Consider the following 16,274-nt stretch of genomic DNA (forward strand, 5'->3'; position numbering starts at 1 on the left):
GTGATTTACGGGGCTGAGCTGAGTGGACACCCAGCGCGGGGATGGTCTTTCATCCTCTCCCCTCCCCGCCCAACCACTGCTCTCAGTGGCACGTGGAGCTGCCATTTGTCACTCCGTTTCCCACGTCTGCGGGAAACGTTCCCGAGGGAACTAGAGCCAGGATCCCACTAAGGGGTCAAGACAGCGACAGCAGAGCGTTAAACCAAGCGTGCGGCCCAGGAATCGGGGACTAAGTGCAGACGGTGGGGGGCCCTGGAAAACACCGAGGGTGCCTGTTCCCACGTGCGTGTATGTGCGTGTTTGTGAGCATGCGTGTGAACGTGTGTGTGCGTGTTTGTACAGGTGTGTGTGCACATACGTGTGTGCATGTGAGCACCTGGGGGGAGGGGGGAGGAGGGAGGAGGGCCCGCCCCACAATCCCCTTCTGCCTTCCAGCCCCGAGCTCACCCGGACCGTCGGGGGGACACGGTGAGGGCCTCCACGTGGGCCCCTGCAGGACCCGGCCCCCCCCCCCAAGCCAGCCGCCTGAAGAAAGGCAATGTGGGCCCCTATGTGGCTTACTGAGTGCACGCAGGGCACTGGCCAGCAGGCGGGCCTGGGGCCCGGGAAGCCGACTTGACGGCCCGGGAGCAGGTGGCGTCCTGACCAAAGGGCCGTGAGGAGGCCCCCGGAGCAGGCGACGGGAGGCTGCGTGTGGCCCCCTTTCACCGGGGCCGCTGCTCCGGCCCCATCGAGAGGCAGCCTGAGCCGAGGCCACCCGCCTCCTGCCAGCGGCTCCAAGGGCACGGGCTGACCGGACCCCCCAGAGCCGGGAAGGGCGACTCAGACAAGCAGGGCTGTGGCCACCTCCCCACAGCCCTCGGGGAGAAAAAGCATGGGGCCCCACTCCTCGGAACGGGCCTGGGGAGCCTCACCCTGGGGTCACGTGACCCGGGCCCCTCGGCAGCTGGCCAAGGACATCAGGCGTCCGGACAGGCGGCAGGGCTTCCTTCCTTCAAGGAAACTGGGGGTGGGCCTGGGCCCACGGAGGAGAGAGGTGGTCACTGGGGAGTGCGCGGAAGACCCTCGCTTCTATGTCTCCTCTGATGGGGGCCTTTTGGGAGTCGGGGGTCTCGGGGCTCCTCCCACCAGGGTCTCCCTCTCTGGCCGGATGTCCTGAGCTCAGGTCATGGGTCCACTCTGAGCCAGCTCTACTGCCGGGACTGCAGGAGACGCTCTTTCCCTCGGGACAGCCCGGCCCCGTAGCCCCTGCTGGCTGGAGCTGTGGACACACGTGCAGGACGACACGATGCCCGTCACTCAGGCACCCCAGACCCAAGCTCGCCCTTGCCCTGCAGCACATACTCGGCCGGGCCCCTGGTGCTATGAGTCAGTTTCTAGAAGCAGGTGAGCCTGAAAGGGCGACCCCACCGCTTTCCCACCCTGCCGAGGCTGCCAGTTTGGGGGGAGAGGAGCAGCTGACGGCCTGGTCAGCCCTGCTGGACCTCCAGGTGCTCCAGTGGTGGACAACGGGCTTGGGGACACCACCGGGTGGCCACCGTCCACACCAACTGTAAAGCAGCCTGCTCCAACGGGCAAAGACTCTCCAAGGAGAAACACTGTTCAATTAAATAGGAAGAGAAAATGTAGGGTTTTTTTTTTATTACGTAGAAATGTTAAACTTCTGTAAATCAGAAAAAAAATACAAAAACCAAGTCTAATGTGGCACATATATACAATGGAATATTACTCAGACATAAAATGAAATGAAATTGAGTTATTTGTAGTGAGGTGGATGGACCTAGAGTCTGTCATACAGAGTGAAGTAAGTCAGAAAGAGAAAACAAATACCGTATGCTAACACATATATATGGAATCTAAAAAAAAAAAAAAGGTTCCAAAGAACCTAGGGGCAGGACAGGAATAAAGACGCAGACGTAGAGAATGGACTTGAGGACACGGGGAGGGGGAAGGGTAAGCTGGGACGAAGTGAGAGAGTGGCATGGACATGTATACACTACCAAATGTAAAATAGATAGCTAGTGGGAAGCAGCTGCATAGCACAGGGAGATCAGCTCGGTGCTTTGCGACCACCTAGAGGGGTGGGATAGGGAGGGTGGGAGGGAGATGCAAGAGGGAGGGGATATGGGGATATATGTATATGTATAGCTGATTCTCTTTGTTATAAAGCAGAACTAACGCACCATTGTAAAGCAGTTCAATTCCAATAAAGATGTTAAAAAAAAACAAAAACAAACAAAAAAAAGTCTAAGAGCAAACTGGGTGAATGTTTGCAACAAAATGATGGGGCAAACATATCCTTCATATACAAAAAGCTCTTACCCATCAATAAAAATAATACCATAATAGCAACGGAAATGTAACGGTAGACATTAATACAGAGGCCAACCTTGATCACAGCCAAAGAAAGAAATACTGAAACAAAAATAAAACTTCATTTTTCAGTTTATCATCGTTTTGGAATGTGATGGGCTTGCCTATAGGTGGAAGTATAAACTGGTGAGGGCTTTTGAAAAGCAATGTACCTCTAGACATCACAAGTAAGAGCGGTTCCATGCCTCTGGCAGGCAGTTCAGGGGACAGTTAGAACAGAGACAATGACTCGTGACGGAGGCCAAGTGTGACGGTGTCACCTGTAATCATGACAGGAGGGAGCCAGTGACACACGTCCTATGGTCGTGCCGTGGAGCATCAGGCAGAAAAGTAAATTGTGCTTTTAAAGACTATTCAGGTGTACAAGAAAGTGACCATGAAACAGTTTTCGGTAAAATGAGCAGAAACAAAACTCTGGATAATGAAGCGGTAATCTCAGGGAGGTGGCATTGGGGACAGTTTTATTTCCCTCTTCATATTTAATGTCTACATTTTCTAAATTTTCTATAATGATCAGCCAGAACTTTTATATTGAGAAAAAGTAAGGACCTTTTCTTTTTACAAAAAAACAATTCTCATAAATGTGTATGACGTATATTGTGAATATTATGAAGCTTTTGGATCCACACGGGAAGATCTCAGAAACCCCAGGTGCTGCTGCCAACGCGCTGGCCCTCGGGCACTGCCGGGACCCTGGGTGGCTCTGGGCCCTGCTCCTGCCTGGCTGCCCGGGGGGCCGGCCATCCCGTACTGGAAAAACTTTCACTCTCCACGTCACGGCCACCTGGCTTGAATGGAAATAGCCAGCTCTGCCCAGCTCTGCTGATTCAAATGCACTGGGTATCCGCGGTGGGAACCGTACCTCCATGTGCTCCGGGTCCTCTCCTCTCCCTCAGAGTTACATGTGTCATCCTTTCTGGAGGAAAACAGTCAGTGTGGCTCTATTTGCAATAACTTGAGTCAGTCCCACTCAGTGGTGACAACAGAGGAGATCGGAGGTCTGAGGGTCAGAGACCGAGACCTCGCCGCGCTCGCCGGGCCTCCTGCTTTGGGCCGGAGGCGCTTTCAGGACCCAGCAGGTGAGGGTGCTTATGGGCAGAGGCCCGAGTTCCCTAAATGAATGACCCGGGCACCTGGAGCCGCCACAGGACGATTAGCAGGAGGCTCCCGGGCCGCTTCCCCGGGAAGGTCCCGGGCGGCTGCGGCAGAGCGGGGCCCCCACAAGCTCGCGGCTGCCACCCAACCGCGTGCTTCTGCCCGGGAGGGGGCCAGGCCCTCCGTCCTGCGTCCTGTGGGGTGGCCGGTCCTGGGGGTCCTTACAGGACTGCTAAGCACATCACAGCACACAGACCCAAGCCTTTACTAACATGGTCAGACGGAAAGTATTTTCATTTAGCAAAGAGGACGCCCAGCAGAAGCCTGGCCTGAGGGGTGCTTCCTCCCAGGTTGAGCTCCGCCCCGTCTGCCCCTCGAGGCTCCTGTGAGCTTCCTGCACGTCTGTGCTCGGGCCTCCCTCGGGGCGCGGGGTGTCTGGGCCAGCACTGCCCCCCGCCAGCTGGGTGTGGGCCCCTGTCCATGGACGTGGGTCCTGGTGGGGGTCCCAGCACCCAGGTGAAGGCTCGGGGTAGGTGTAGGGCCCACAAACTGTGCTCCCCAGAAGTCGATGCAGGTTTTCAAGATCGTCCACTAAACACACTGGAGGGGTGTGTCCCCCAGCAGCCACGAAACCCCACGCACCACCCCCTCCCCCGGCCCCAAAGGAACGCAGGCGTGTGACCCCGAGCCCCGCAGCGTGGGAGGTGGGGACCCCTTGGGTGGGAAGGAACGTCCCAGATCCTGAGCTGGGGTAGGGCGCTGCGCACACGGGCCCACCCCCATCAACCGAGCCCCTCACAGCAGTCAACGAAGGCCACGTGCAGGGCATCCTGGGAACAGAGGCCCCCCAGGGCTGCGACGCATTTTCAGAGCAGGAAATCCCCCAGCCGAGCTGAAAGTGGTCTGGATCCGGCCTCCTCGTCGCCTGCAGCTCTTCTCAATGGAAACTCTCCCCGTTACCTGCCCGCAGATGCGCTGGGTGAGGGACGTGGGGAGGACAGCGGCCGAGCATGCCCCCTTGGGCTCAACCCACCTCCAGACACGTCTCCTCATCTCAGAGACACGCCTGGGTCCTGATGCGATCGTGCGGACGCAGATTTATGACTAGAGACGCGGCTTTGGCACAGCCCTGCCCTTTGAAAGTGCTGAGAACTGATTTCTACCAACAGTGGAACTGTCCCGAAGGCGCCGTGCCTGGAAGGGGGCTCAGGACGCGGGCAAGGCTGCCTCTGAGTGAGCCTGGGCTGCTCTCAGCTCCCGGTCCGCCCCGGTTCTCCACCGGCAGAGGACAGGACACTGCCGGTGTCCCCGCCCAGACTGCCCATCCCCGGGGGACCAGGACGCTCAGAGGGACAGAGCTCAGCAGAGGGGAAGGGGCCTCGGAGGCACGGGGGGCCCAGGCAGAGTGTCCGCCCTGAAGGCAGAAGGTGGATGGCGTCCCACACACGGACTGTGGTGAGGACACACCAGTCGGTGCCACGTGAGGGGGCCACACGCAAACCACACTGGTCTGAGACTTGCGGGAAGAACGGACGGCAACCCCGCAGGGGTCACATCATAGCGATAGCACCAACGCAAACACGATGCCCGCTGAACCAGTGGACAACAAGGAGAGGCCGCCCCAGAGAAGGTCCAGGACAAGGACGGTGACCAAGCACACCCCTGCGACCGGAGTAACAAAGCGGGCACGGCCACATTGCACTGTGCACGGTCACAGCGGCTCCAGGCCTGAGTCTCAAGAACGCGCAGGCCAGCAGCTCTGCTGGGCCCTGGAGCTGGTGGACCCTGCAGGGACCCCAGCTAGGCTCGGCCCTACCTGGGAGGGACGGTCAGAGCGGGGAAGGGTCCAGCAGGCGCCAGGGGCTGGCAGCCACGGCGTCCCAGGGCCACCGTTGAGCGGGGATTGCCGGCAGGGTGGGGGACTGGGGGTCCGGTGGAGGGTGGGCGTGAGAGGTCTGGGTTCAGCTCGGGGTGCCCGTGCCCCGTCCCCCAGGGATCCGGCCCCTCCCCTGGAGCCAGCGCATGTGAGCTCCGTCTGGGGCCTGGGGCGGAATCCGTGAGCTGGCTCTGGGTCAGAGCTCCACCCCTCGACCGCTATCAGGGCTTCTTGTCTGCGTCCCTCTTGAGATGGGGGGCACTTTTTCGCGGCGATGGTGTCTGGGCTGTGGCAGGCGCTCCGTTCAGCTGTGCGCGGTGGCGCTGGTCAGGCTCCCAGCGCTGTTGCCAAGTGTCTGCGCTCGGCCTGAGATCCTAAGTGTGCCTCAGCAAAGAGCCCTCCGCAGATTCTTAACTTGGAGGTTCCTCCTGAGAACTAAAGCGATTGCTACATCATTGTGAGCAGAGAAGGACTTGCCTTTCCTGCATCCGTGCCCTCCAGCTGGGCGGAGCCAAGGTCAGCGGGCAGGTGGCCTTTCTCGGGAGCCCAGGCTTGGCCGGGAGCCCGCGGCAGCCTGCAGGACCGGGAGCCTGGCTGGGGGACGGCACGGGGTGTGGGGCTCCACGGGTAGCCCGAAGATGGAAGGAAGGCAGCCTGAACCCGCTTCCGCTGAAGGGCCTGGTGGCCTGGGGCCCAGATGGTGGGCGCAGCCTCGGCCCCGTGGGCTTGGTCACTGAGCTGGCCAGGACTCAGCCCTTTGGTGGGGAGGCTGAGGAAGCAATGCCATCAGGACAGGGGCGGGCACAGTTAGAAGATAGAATTTTCAGTGTTTTTTATGGAGAAAAGGGCCTCCGAAGGCCAATGTGCCTGGTCTGGGCTGGTGAGCCCAAGAGCTGGACGGACACCCGCATTTTCCAAGCCGGCGCTGCAGACCCTCCTTCCCAAGCTCAAGCGGCGAGTGCACCCCGAAATATGGGAGCAGGGGCTCCCCTCACCTCCCAGCCCCCCTTGAGCCTGGGGGCTTGCCGGACACTCAGGACACCCTTGGCCCTGTGTGGACGACGAGGGACACGCACAGGACCCACCCGCGTGGGAGACGCCCGTGGGCACTGACAGCCAGGCCAGGAAGCTGAGCTGCGGAGGGCTGCGGGCCCTTCCTGCCCCTCAAGGCACCCAGATGCCACCCTGAGCCCAGGGAGCGGGCAGAGCGGGGCTCGTGTCCCTCCTGCGGCAGGGGGAGGGCGCTGCGTGCCCCGTAGGGACGCGGCCGCAGCCTCGCCCAGTTGGGAAGCGCGGTGTCCCGGGCCGGAGGGCCCTTCCGGCATCTCTGAGGTCAGCGCCCCCGGACAAGGGACCCAGGTGAGAAGGGAGCCTGTGCTCATCCCCGGAGTCGGCAGACGTTTGGTCTGAGGCTCAGGAGGGACCACACGGAGTCGGGCGGAGTAGCTTTTACAGGTGGGAACAGGAGCCCTGGGGGCCTTTCCGAGGAGCAGGTGGGGGTTGCCAGCTGAGGTGACGGTGGCACCAGACAGCAAGTGACCAGGACGCAGGAGCCACGAGCAAAGCACAGCCTGTGGCCGGGCCCAGCCCGTCCTAGCTGCTGCCTGGGCCTTGCCGGGAAGGCTCTGCTGGGACCTGGGCCTGAGGGCAGAGGGGGCCTGGAGCCCAGTCTGCTGTCTGCTCTTCTGTCAACGATCTGCCTGTCCAGCTGAGGGCACTGCGGTAGCAAGGGGGGTGGGGGGACAGTGGCCATTCTCTGGAAACTTCAATCCACGCCCTGTTTTTGCACCCAGAACACCTGGCAGCCTTGCTGGGTGAGGCTGGGAAGCCATGGGCCACTCTCCACCCAGAACAGGACCAAGTGGAGGACACAGGACATTGCAAACAGACAGCACTTCTGGCCGGCCAAGCCAAAGATGATTCAGGATTTCATAGAGGGCGGGCGGGGCACCGCATTGCCTCTGTCCTGGCCGGGACCCACACTCAGCTGGGGCTCTGTGAGGTGACAGCCGTGGTCCGTGTCAGTCCCGCCCCGCCCCCTTCTGCCATCACCCCCCCACCCCCCAAGCACAGGGCTGGATGTTGAGCAGGCTGACGGCCACTGCACACAGGCCCCTTCTTGGGATCTTCCCAGCCAGAGCTGGTGGGACCGTCCTTGCTTCTTCCTGTTTTTCGGTGTGAGCGGGGCTGCTGGAGCTGCCGTGGCCATGTCTACACGCACCGGGGGAGCCCAGAGTCTTCGGGCAGAGAGACGCCCCAGAGTGTCCCGCTGGCTGAGTCCCCTGTCCAGTGCCCAGGCAAGCCCCACCTCTGCTCGTCCGTGGCTCTGGCTCGTGACCCTCTTTGGGGTTCAGAGTCTGAGTTGAGTTTCTTGCAGTCGAGAATTCCCGGCACCAATAAGCTTGAGGGACTTCCCAGGATGACCGGCTGTGCCCTGCCCCCTGGCTGCAGCCATGTGGGCAGAAAGTCAAAAATGAAGACTCAGAGAAATTGGAGGTATGCCACCAAAAGCACAATCAACAAAAGATGAAATGGATACACTGGAAATATCAAAATTAAAAGGACACCATTAAGAAAGAGAAAAGACAACCCACAGGATGGAAAAAAATATTTGCAGATCCTATATCTGATAAGGAACTTGCAACCACAATATGTAAAGAACTTTTACAACTCAACGATAAAAAGGACAAAGACTTAATAGACATTTCTCCAAGGAAGATATGCAAACGGACGAGAAGCACATGAAAAGGTGCTGACATCGTCACTCATCAGGGAAACGCAAACCAAAACCATGTGAGACACCACGTCTCACCCACCAGGACAGCCAGAGCCAAACGTCACAGGACAGCAAGGGGCGGAGCCTCCCACACGGCCGGCGGGCTGTGAGGCGGGCGTCCACATCGAGAACACCTGGGCCTCAGTGGGGTCGTTCCTCTCGACGCCAAACAAAGGCCCCACGTGACCCAGGTGCAAGCCCAAGAGAACTGGAAACCTGTCCACAGGCTTGTGCGTGCACATCCACAGCTGCCTGAGAGAAGAAACGAGCCAGGTGTCCGCCAGCAGCTGAACAGACCAACAACACGGGGTCCATCCACGCCACGGAATGCCACTCAGGCACGAAGAGGAATGAAGCACTGACCTGCTACAACGTGGATGAACCCTGGACACGTTATGCTGAGTGAAGGAAGCCGACACAAGGCCACACGTCACGTGATTCCCTTCACATGAAAGGTCCAAAACAGGGCAACCCATGGAGAACGAACACAGGTCGTGCGGCTCCCCGGGGGTGGTGGGAAGACAGCGGGTAGTGGAGTTTCTCTCTGAGGTGGGCAAAGACGCTCTGCGATTGCCAGCGACAGTTGCGCATGTCTATGAAAATACTGAGAATCAGGAGTTGTACGTGTCACGCGGGTGAACTGTGGGGCATGTGAACTAGATCTCAATACAGCTCAAGAATGAATTCAAAGAAAACAGTCGCCAGCAAGCCCAGGTCAGGGTGGAACGGGCGTGAGGTCTCTGCTTTACGGTCCCACTGCCTCGCGCTGTGTGACAAGGCAGCCGTGAGGACAGGCACCAGGCAGCCCCAGCCTCACGCCACCCGCCTTCCCAGGACCCTCGCTCTCCCTCTGGGCCTTCTCCAGACCTCGTGACATCCGCACGGAACAAGAACCAGAGCCTCTGCCAGAAGGAATGAGGCTCAGTGGTCTCCGCCACCACACCAGGCCGGGCTCCCGGCCAGCACCCCTCCGTGAAGCGTGGGGAGTCCCGCTTTGCAGCCGCTGCACCCGTGAGCACGCAGGTGTCACGCACAGCCCCATCCAGGAGCGGATCCGCACACGGCGTCGCACGCCCATCCCTGAGCTGCCGCCTCACGTGGACATAAACACGATGCCTTTGGAAAGGCTGCAATCCCCAAGCGGTCACTTGGCATAACGCACAATAGCATTATCATTATTGTTGTCACAAAAACATTAACGAGACACATGAAACCACAAGATGACGAGCCATTATATTCTCAGTTGGGGTCAAAGGCCGTATGGATGGTGGAGACATAGAGGGAGGGCTGGAGGAGCCTGGAGCGCTGCTGAGAGAGGTTCAGACCCCGGCCTGGAGCTGGGTGCCCCGTGGAAGGCGGCCGTCAGCAGGGTCAGAGCCTGGGCCGCCTGCAGGTCCGGCGGAGACCTGTCCGCCAGGGCTGGGGACGTCTGCTTGCACGGAGTGGCCCACTCTGCGGCCGGGCCTTTAGAAGGGGCGAAGGGAACGGCTCAAGGGCCAGGCTGCCCGCAGCACCGCTCACGCCCGTGTTCACAGCCCCCGAGAGCAGCTTGGTTCCAGGCTGAGGGTCGGCCCAGGTCAGGAGCAGCACCCCACTTCAGCCTCCCATCCTGTCGCTGACCAGCTGTGAGCCAGCGGGCACCACGGGGCACTGTGGGCCGCTGTAAAACGGGGCGACGCCAGCACCAGAAACCACACAGCCCGAAACCTGGACCAGATGGTGCGTGTGAACCGCCCCCGGGCTGCCGGACAGTAGCTTGTCAATGTGTGTTATGCCGGGGTGAGCGCTGGGGGCCGGGCAGCTGTGAGGGCTGCAGCGGCGAGCTGGGGAGGCCCAGCTCCATTGAGGGGCAACCTCAGCCACCCGCGGCAGCCCACCTCCAGGGCTTGGTGCCGGCCTGGGCTATGTGGGGTCACCACGGAGACTGGAGATACGGCAGTGACACAGAGTGACGGGCACCTGCTGAGCTGAGGCCGCTGCAGGAGATTCAGGCGCTTCGCGGGTGTTCGGGGGGTTCAGCTGAATCGAGGGGAGAAGCAAGTGGGGGCCCAAGCAGGAGGTGAGGCAGGGCCGTCTCCGAAGGCAAGCGGGTAGGGGCCGATGCAGGGCAGGGGCTGCAGGGGAAGATCAGGGAGAGCGCCCAGGGGCTGGGCGACGTGGAGGGGGCCAAGCGCAGGAGACCCCCTGCCCACTGCCCAGGAGTCCAGCCAAGGCCAAGGGGATAGGGTGCAGGGCGGAAGCAGCCCTGGGGCCCCGCCCCAGTCCTTCCCTGTCCTTGATGAACCCGAGGCAGAAAGAGGCCAGCGGGTCCCCACCAGCCAGGCCAGGACCTGCAGTTGGCTTTTCCCAGAGACCCCTCCTGCGCCTCGTGTCCCTCCAAAGCACCCTCCCCAGGGGCCTCCTGTCCACTCGGGTCCCCCCACGGCCTCTCCAAGGCCCAGGCTACCACCAGACAGGGACGCAGGTTGCCTCGAAAGTCCTGGGCGGTGCCCCGGGTCCTCTCCGGCAAGTGCGAGGGCCTCTCGGGCGCCTCTGGAATGGGGGATGCGGGGACACGGGGCGAGAGGTAGGGTGGGGAGCTGTCCCCCAAGGGCCCGCGCAGAACCGCGGGGTCCACTGCACCCTCGACACCCTAAGAGGCCGCCTGCCCCGGGTCCTCGTCGCCGGCTGGCGCCACCCGCCTACGCCCCTGGTTTGGCTCCCGCCCCAGCGGGAGGCGGGCGGGAGTCCCGGGGGCCGGTGCGCTGCGGGCGGCGGCCGCGAGGGGCGCTGCGGGGGCCGCGGTTAAAGGCCGGGCACGGGGGCGCGCGCTCAGAGGGAGCCGCGCCGCAGCCGCCGCCGCCGCCGCCGCCGCCCCCGGTCCCCGCGGCTGACCGGAACCCGGTCGCCGGGTCCCTGCGGCCCCCGCGGACGCCGGACCCCGCACCGGACCCCAGCCCGGCACCTGGGCTCGGCTCCGGGAGCGCGCGCGGGCGGGCGGGCCGGGGGCGACATGGGGAAATTCCAGTCCAAGCACGGTGAGATGCGGGGCGGCGGGCAGGCGGGGCGGCGGGCAGGCAGGCGGGCGGGCGGGCGCCGGCCACTCACTGTCCCTTCCCTCTCCCCGCGCCCTCCGGCCGCGCCGCAGCCGCTGCAGCCTTCAAGCGGAGAGAGAGCCCCGAAGGTGAGCGCGCGGGGCGGCGGCCGGGGCGCGCGACTGCCACCGGGGCTGGGACCCGAGCGCAGAGCGCGACGCGCTTTCTGCCTTCGAGGCCTGGCGGGCGGGGGAAGGCGGGGAACCTGGCCTTGGGGCCTCCGGGAGCGCACAGGTTTCCCCGCTCCAGACCGCGACCCCGGCCCCCCGCCGGAGCCCCGCGCCCCAGGCCGCGCGGCGAGGGGTGGGCGCGCCGGGCGGCGGGGCGTCGTCCAGGCACAGCTCCCGCGGGCTTACCGGGCGTCTCCTTCCCTCCTCGGTGCCCCGTTTCCCGCGCGTCCGCCCATGGGGCCGCAGGGGACAGCTTCGTGGTGTCTGCGTACCTGGGTGGCCGCAGAGGCACGGAGGAGGCGGAGCGGCGGGGCTGCGTGGAGCACGGCACAAGGGACAAGCAGGTAGGCGTGGTGGGCCCGGCGGCCCCGCTGGGGCCAGGGGACCTGAGTAGCAGCGTTGTGCCCTCTGACCCGGACCCAGGACCCCAGGGCAGAGAAGGCGAGGGCCCCGACGGCCCAGCGAGAGTGACTCGGGCTGGGCCAGGCGGCCCCTCCCTCTGCGGGAGGCGGGATGTGGCGCGAGGCCTCACTCTCCCAGGCTGGAGGGGTGGGGGCAGGGCTGGGGAATGACCTGCTTTGGGCTCAGCGTTCCGCACAGCAGTGGCGGCCAGAGTTGAAGGCCGCCGTGCTGCCCATCTGCCGTGTGGGTGACCGCTGGCCTGCGGGGATGCTCACGGGAAAGCCAGGCTTCAGAGGGACAGCCAAGGCCACTCGGGCTGCAGGTGCTGTCAGGGGCTGCAGGGGTCCCACTCAGGACCCAGTGCCCCTGAGAGTGGATTTGGAAGGTGTTCCATCCAGGCCTGGGGCACCAGAGGGGCCTTGGGCAAACCAGGCTGCGCACGTTCGCCAGGGAGGAGAAGGAGGCCGGTGGACGGTCGCGGGCATTAGTGTGGACTGGAGTTGGGTAGGTGGCCTTGCCAGGCGACTGAGACCCCCTCCTCGACCACGGCTTGCTCCCCTCAGAGCCCCCTGCAGACAGAGTGCAGCAGCTCACGGGCACGTCAGCTCTCCTTTTGGAAAGACGCTTTTCTGGCCGGTTGATAAATGGAAAGTTCTGAGTGTATTTGTAAACACTTGTGTGGCCTCGTCCTGGGAAGGGGCCCAGATACGCCCTGAAATCAAACACACACTAGAGTTACGCTTCCTGCTTTCTGGGGGTGAAATTTTACTCCCCTACCTGTGAAGGTAGGAACTCCATTTTACAGTATTTGCTGGGTACGTCATAGTAAGGTTGCATGGACACGTGCTCCTCGGTACCAGGGGCCGCCCCAGCTGGTCTCTGTCCCTCCTTTGGGCTGATTGTGTTTGCCTGGGCAGGTGGGTGTTGGTAACGGGATGGTGTTTCCTTCCCGCTTGGTCCTCCTGTGTGTAGGAGGCGGCAGGTAATCCAGAGCAGTCGAGGGCATGTCCACCACCTAACCCTGTCCTGCCAGCCACCCGCCTGGGGGCATTCTCCTGGGCGTGGGCACGGTGGGCCTTGGAGCTCTCGGGCGGGGCCGTCGTTAGCTCAGGACGCGGACAATACAGCAGAGCAGGTCCCACACGCAGGCGGTGTTCGTCCCGGGCTGCGGGCTACGGAGACGGAAAACAGAATGCTTCCGCTGTGGCCGCGGGCTATAGTGCCAGGTTACGATGGTTTCTTAGGCCAATGGACTCCATGCTCTCGGGACGTTCTTGAAAGAACAGTGTGGGGTTTGGCTTGGGTTGTTCTCTTGTTATTTTGTTCTCAGCTGTGGTCTGAATGTTTGTGTCCCCCCCAGAATTCATGTGTTGAAACCTAGCCCCCCGTGTGATAGATGCAGAGGATGGCCTTTTGGGGGTGATTCAGCCCTGAGGGCAGAGTCCTCACGATGGGATCAGTGCCCACATGAGAGCCCCAGAGCACCGCGCGGCGTTACAGGCAGAAGGCCAGGTCTGCCGGCCCCTCGGCCTTGGACGTCCAGCCTCCAGGACCGTGAACGATGACTTTCTGTTGTTTATAAGCCACTGGTCTGTGGCGTGTTGTTGCCGCAGCCTGCATGTCATGCGACAGCCTCATTTCATGACACCACGACGTAGGAAGAAAAAAATCTCAGAATAAGGGATGGGCCTTTAAATGTAATACATTTGATCTTTCCTCGCCTTTTCCCATCTTTTCCTCATTTGGCCATGGGGCTGTGAGCCATGCTGGGAGTTTAGACCCCCCGGCCCAGGTGCTCAGGTGTCTCGCTGCCGCACCGCTGACCCCCCTTGCCGGCACCTCCACTCCTGCTTCTGCCCGGAAGTTGCTCTGTCGGGGGACATTGGGGTGTCAGGTCCTACGTTCCTCCTGTTTCCGGTCCTTCCCCTTGTGTGGTGTCCGGAGCCCCGTCACCGTCCCTGCCCTTCCAGGCGATGTCCCAAAGAAGGCCAGCCTGACTGTGCAGTGCCCCCAGGACACCTGACTGGGGTCAGCGAGGGGACACGTCCTCCTTTTCTGAAGGCCGCCCTCCTGTGCTTCCACGCAGGTCAATCCTGGTGCGCCGTGTTGCCACAAGAATTGTCCCAAATGACCTCGTGGAAATTAAGTGCATGCCCACCATCTAACTCTCACCTGCCCTCACTCACCATCGCCCGCCCCAAAATAAAGGAAATGAGGTTGATTTTGCCTACTAATTAGTCATGCTGGCTCCTGGTGCCTACTTAGTGCACGTCTAATAAGGTCTCCGATAACTGTGAGTGTTTTCGGGCAGATAGATGCCCGCTTCACCATCTAGAGTGGTCCTCCTCGTTGATTCTGAGAGACGCTGCCTTGCTTCATTGCCAAGGGGCCCCAGGGGCCTGGGGTTGTGCAGCTGCCGGCCGGTGACGCGGGACATTGGCAAGAGCAGCACAGAGGATGCAGCAGGGAGTGACTGAGGCTGCACGTGCGTTACAGTCGGGAGGAGAGACGGCGGTCACAGCGTCAGCGCCTGACCGTGCTGTTCCAAAGGTGGGGCCGGCGGAGGCCAGGGCGAGGCCCTGTGGGGATACGGCTGCCCCTCCCGGGCACGCGCTCACTCGCCATCTGCCCGTCTGATTTCTCCATGCTCCCTGCGGGGCGGGAAGAGTCCAGAAGACAAGAATCACCACTAACAACTGAAACTTTGTTGTGACTCAAACACAGATGTCTATTGAGTAAGCCCAAGAAAGGGAATTCCAGCCGGCTCCAGAGGCGTGGGAGGCGCCCCGTGGCTTCTGGATGCCCCCTGTCCCCCGCCCCCGTCACCAGTCACCGTGGAGCCGTGGTGTGCGGCGTAAACCGCACGTTACGGGGCTGTGTCCTGTCGTGTGGCTGCCAGGGCTCCTCCTCAGCTGTCGGGCCGCAGCCACGGGGAAGGAGTGGCCTGGGTGGCTTCCAGCAGGACAGGTGGTGGCGCCGCAGCCACCGTGCAGCTCCACAGGCTGACCCCTGGCCTTCCGTGACCCGCGCTCTGGGGACGCGCGATCTGTGGAGTCCTGGCCCGTGTGGGGCGTCTGGGCACCACTCCAGGACCAGCCAGGGGGGCTCGGCTTTCTCTCAGGGGCCCGCTGCGCACCCAGGGCCCTGTTTCTGCCCTTGGATGTGGCCTGGCCGTGTGTGAGGCCAGCACAGGTGCGCACGCAAGCCTGGGGGCTCCTGTGGATTTGGGGGCACCAACCACAGGCCCGAGGGCCCAGACCTCACAGGTCGGCAGGGAATCCCCCCAAGGTTGGGCGGTGTCAGTGTCCCTCACCCCGCCCAAGCTTGCAGAACTGCAGATGGCCTCCCTGGACCCCGCTTGGCCTACGGATGAGCCAGGTGGTCCTGACTGATCCGCCTCTGGGGAGCTGCTGGGCTGGGGACCCTGGAACGGCAAGGCCGCTTTGTGGGAAATGCCTGGAGGGGGCGGGGGAGACGGGGTGGCCTGAGGACCCCGGGAGGGAGCCAGCTGCTCTGAGTGTGTCCCGGGGTGAGTGGCCAACGTTTGCCTCTTCCTCACCTGGAAACCGGGGTGGGTGCTGTCTGCAGGCGGGCCTCCCGGTGTTGGGGGGCCACCGTGCCCGCCTGGCTGTCCCCGGGGTCGGGAGGTGCAGGAGGTTGGGGTCGTTTGTGGGCCTGCAGCCAATGGCATCTGACGACCAGGAGGCGCTGAGGGCACGCGGGCGGGCCAGACACCATACACGTGGCACCCGCCCCAACCAGGTGCCCAGGGCGGGCGTGAGGGCAGAGCGTGGGCCTGCCTCGCACGTGCTCTGGCATCCTCGTGTGGGTGGCAAGGACTCTGGGATGTGGACCCGGCGAGGCTGCGGCCGGCGCCCCGACCTCAGGGCCCGGGTGGTGGGTGGAGTTAGCCGTGGCAGGGCCGGAGGCGGGCAGAGGCTGTGCCCCAGGGCAGGACAGTGGTGGACGGAGACACCGCCCTCGGGATGCTGGTCTCTTGAGAAGCCCCCAGCTTCTGCCTGCCTTGGGGACACGTTGGCACGTGGCACTGAGCCACCACTCTCACGTGTGCCCTTGGGGGCAGCCGCAGAGAAGCCCCACGTGCAGACCAGGGGTGGCGCTCGGGCGGAGGACGGGGAAGTTCATGGGGCGCCCCCGCTCAGGGTCACTGTGCTGAGAGGAGGGGCCTGCAGGACGGCGGGGGGCCTGGGGCAGCCCAGTTGGCTGCTGGGTGGGCGGAAACGTCAACTTTGCGGAAGTAGAAGACGAGGCCTGCTGTCACCCTGCTCTGCTCAGGACGTGACTGGCCACCGTGGGGGGACCTGGTGCTACGTCCAAGCAGCACCTGCCCCTCATCTCGCCTTCGTTTTCCTCTGTGGAGAAGCAGTTAAGTGAATGCCCTAGAGGGGTTTTGTTGCAGTCTTGCCTGTTCTCTTTTCTTTACAAATCCATGCCAGTTCGCAGTCTTCAGAAGTCAGTCTCAGCCCGGGTAGCTGTCTGGCCAAACT

General features: G+C 62.6%; 1 protein-coding gene across 2 annotated transcripts in view; it reads left to right on the plus strand.

Annotated features, from left to right (window-relative positions):
* Positions 1 to 10,950: 10,950 nt before the first annotated feature.
* Positions 10,951 to 16,274, plus strand: part of NKD2 (NKD inhibitor of WNT signaling pathway 2) — a 28,221-nt gene continuing 22,897 nt past the window's right edge. The window contains exons 1-3 of one of the 2 annotated variants that reach the window (XM_057541041.1): positions 10,951 to 11,137; positions 11,248 to 11,283; positions 11,611 to 11,708. In XM_057541041.1, coding sequence (XP_057397024.1) covers positions 11,113 to 11,137; positions 11,248 to 11,283; positions 11,611 to 11,708 — 159 coding nt within the window. In that variant the 5' untranslated portion in view covers positions 10,951 to 11,112. The remainder of the gene's footprint in view (positions 11,138 to 11,247; positions 11,284 to 11,610; positions 11,709 to 16,274) is intronic. The other variant, XM_057541042.1, reaches the window with a different exon arrangement.

This window comes from Balaenoptera acutorostrata, chromosome 2, assembly GCF_949987535.1.
Source record: "Balaenoptera acutorostrata chromosome 2, mBalAcu1.1, whole genome shotgun sequence".
Lineage (NCBI taxonomy): Eukaryota > Metazoa > Chordata > Mammalia > Artiodactyla > Balaenopteridae > Balaenoptera > Balaenoptera acutorostrata.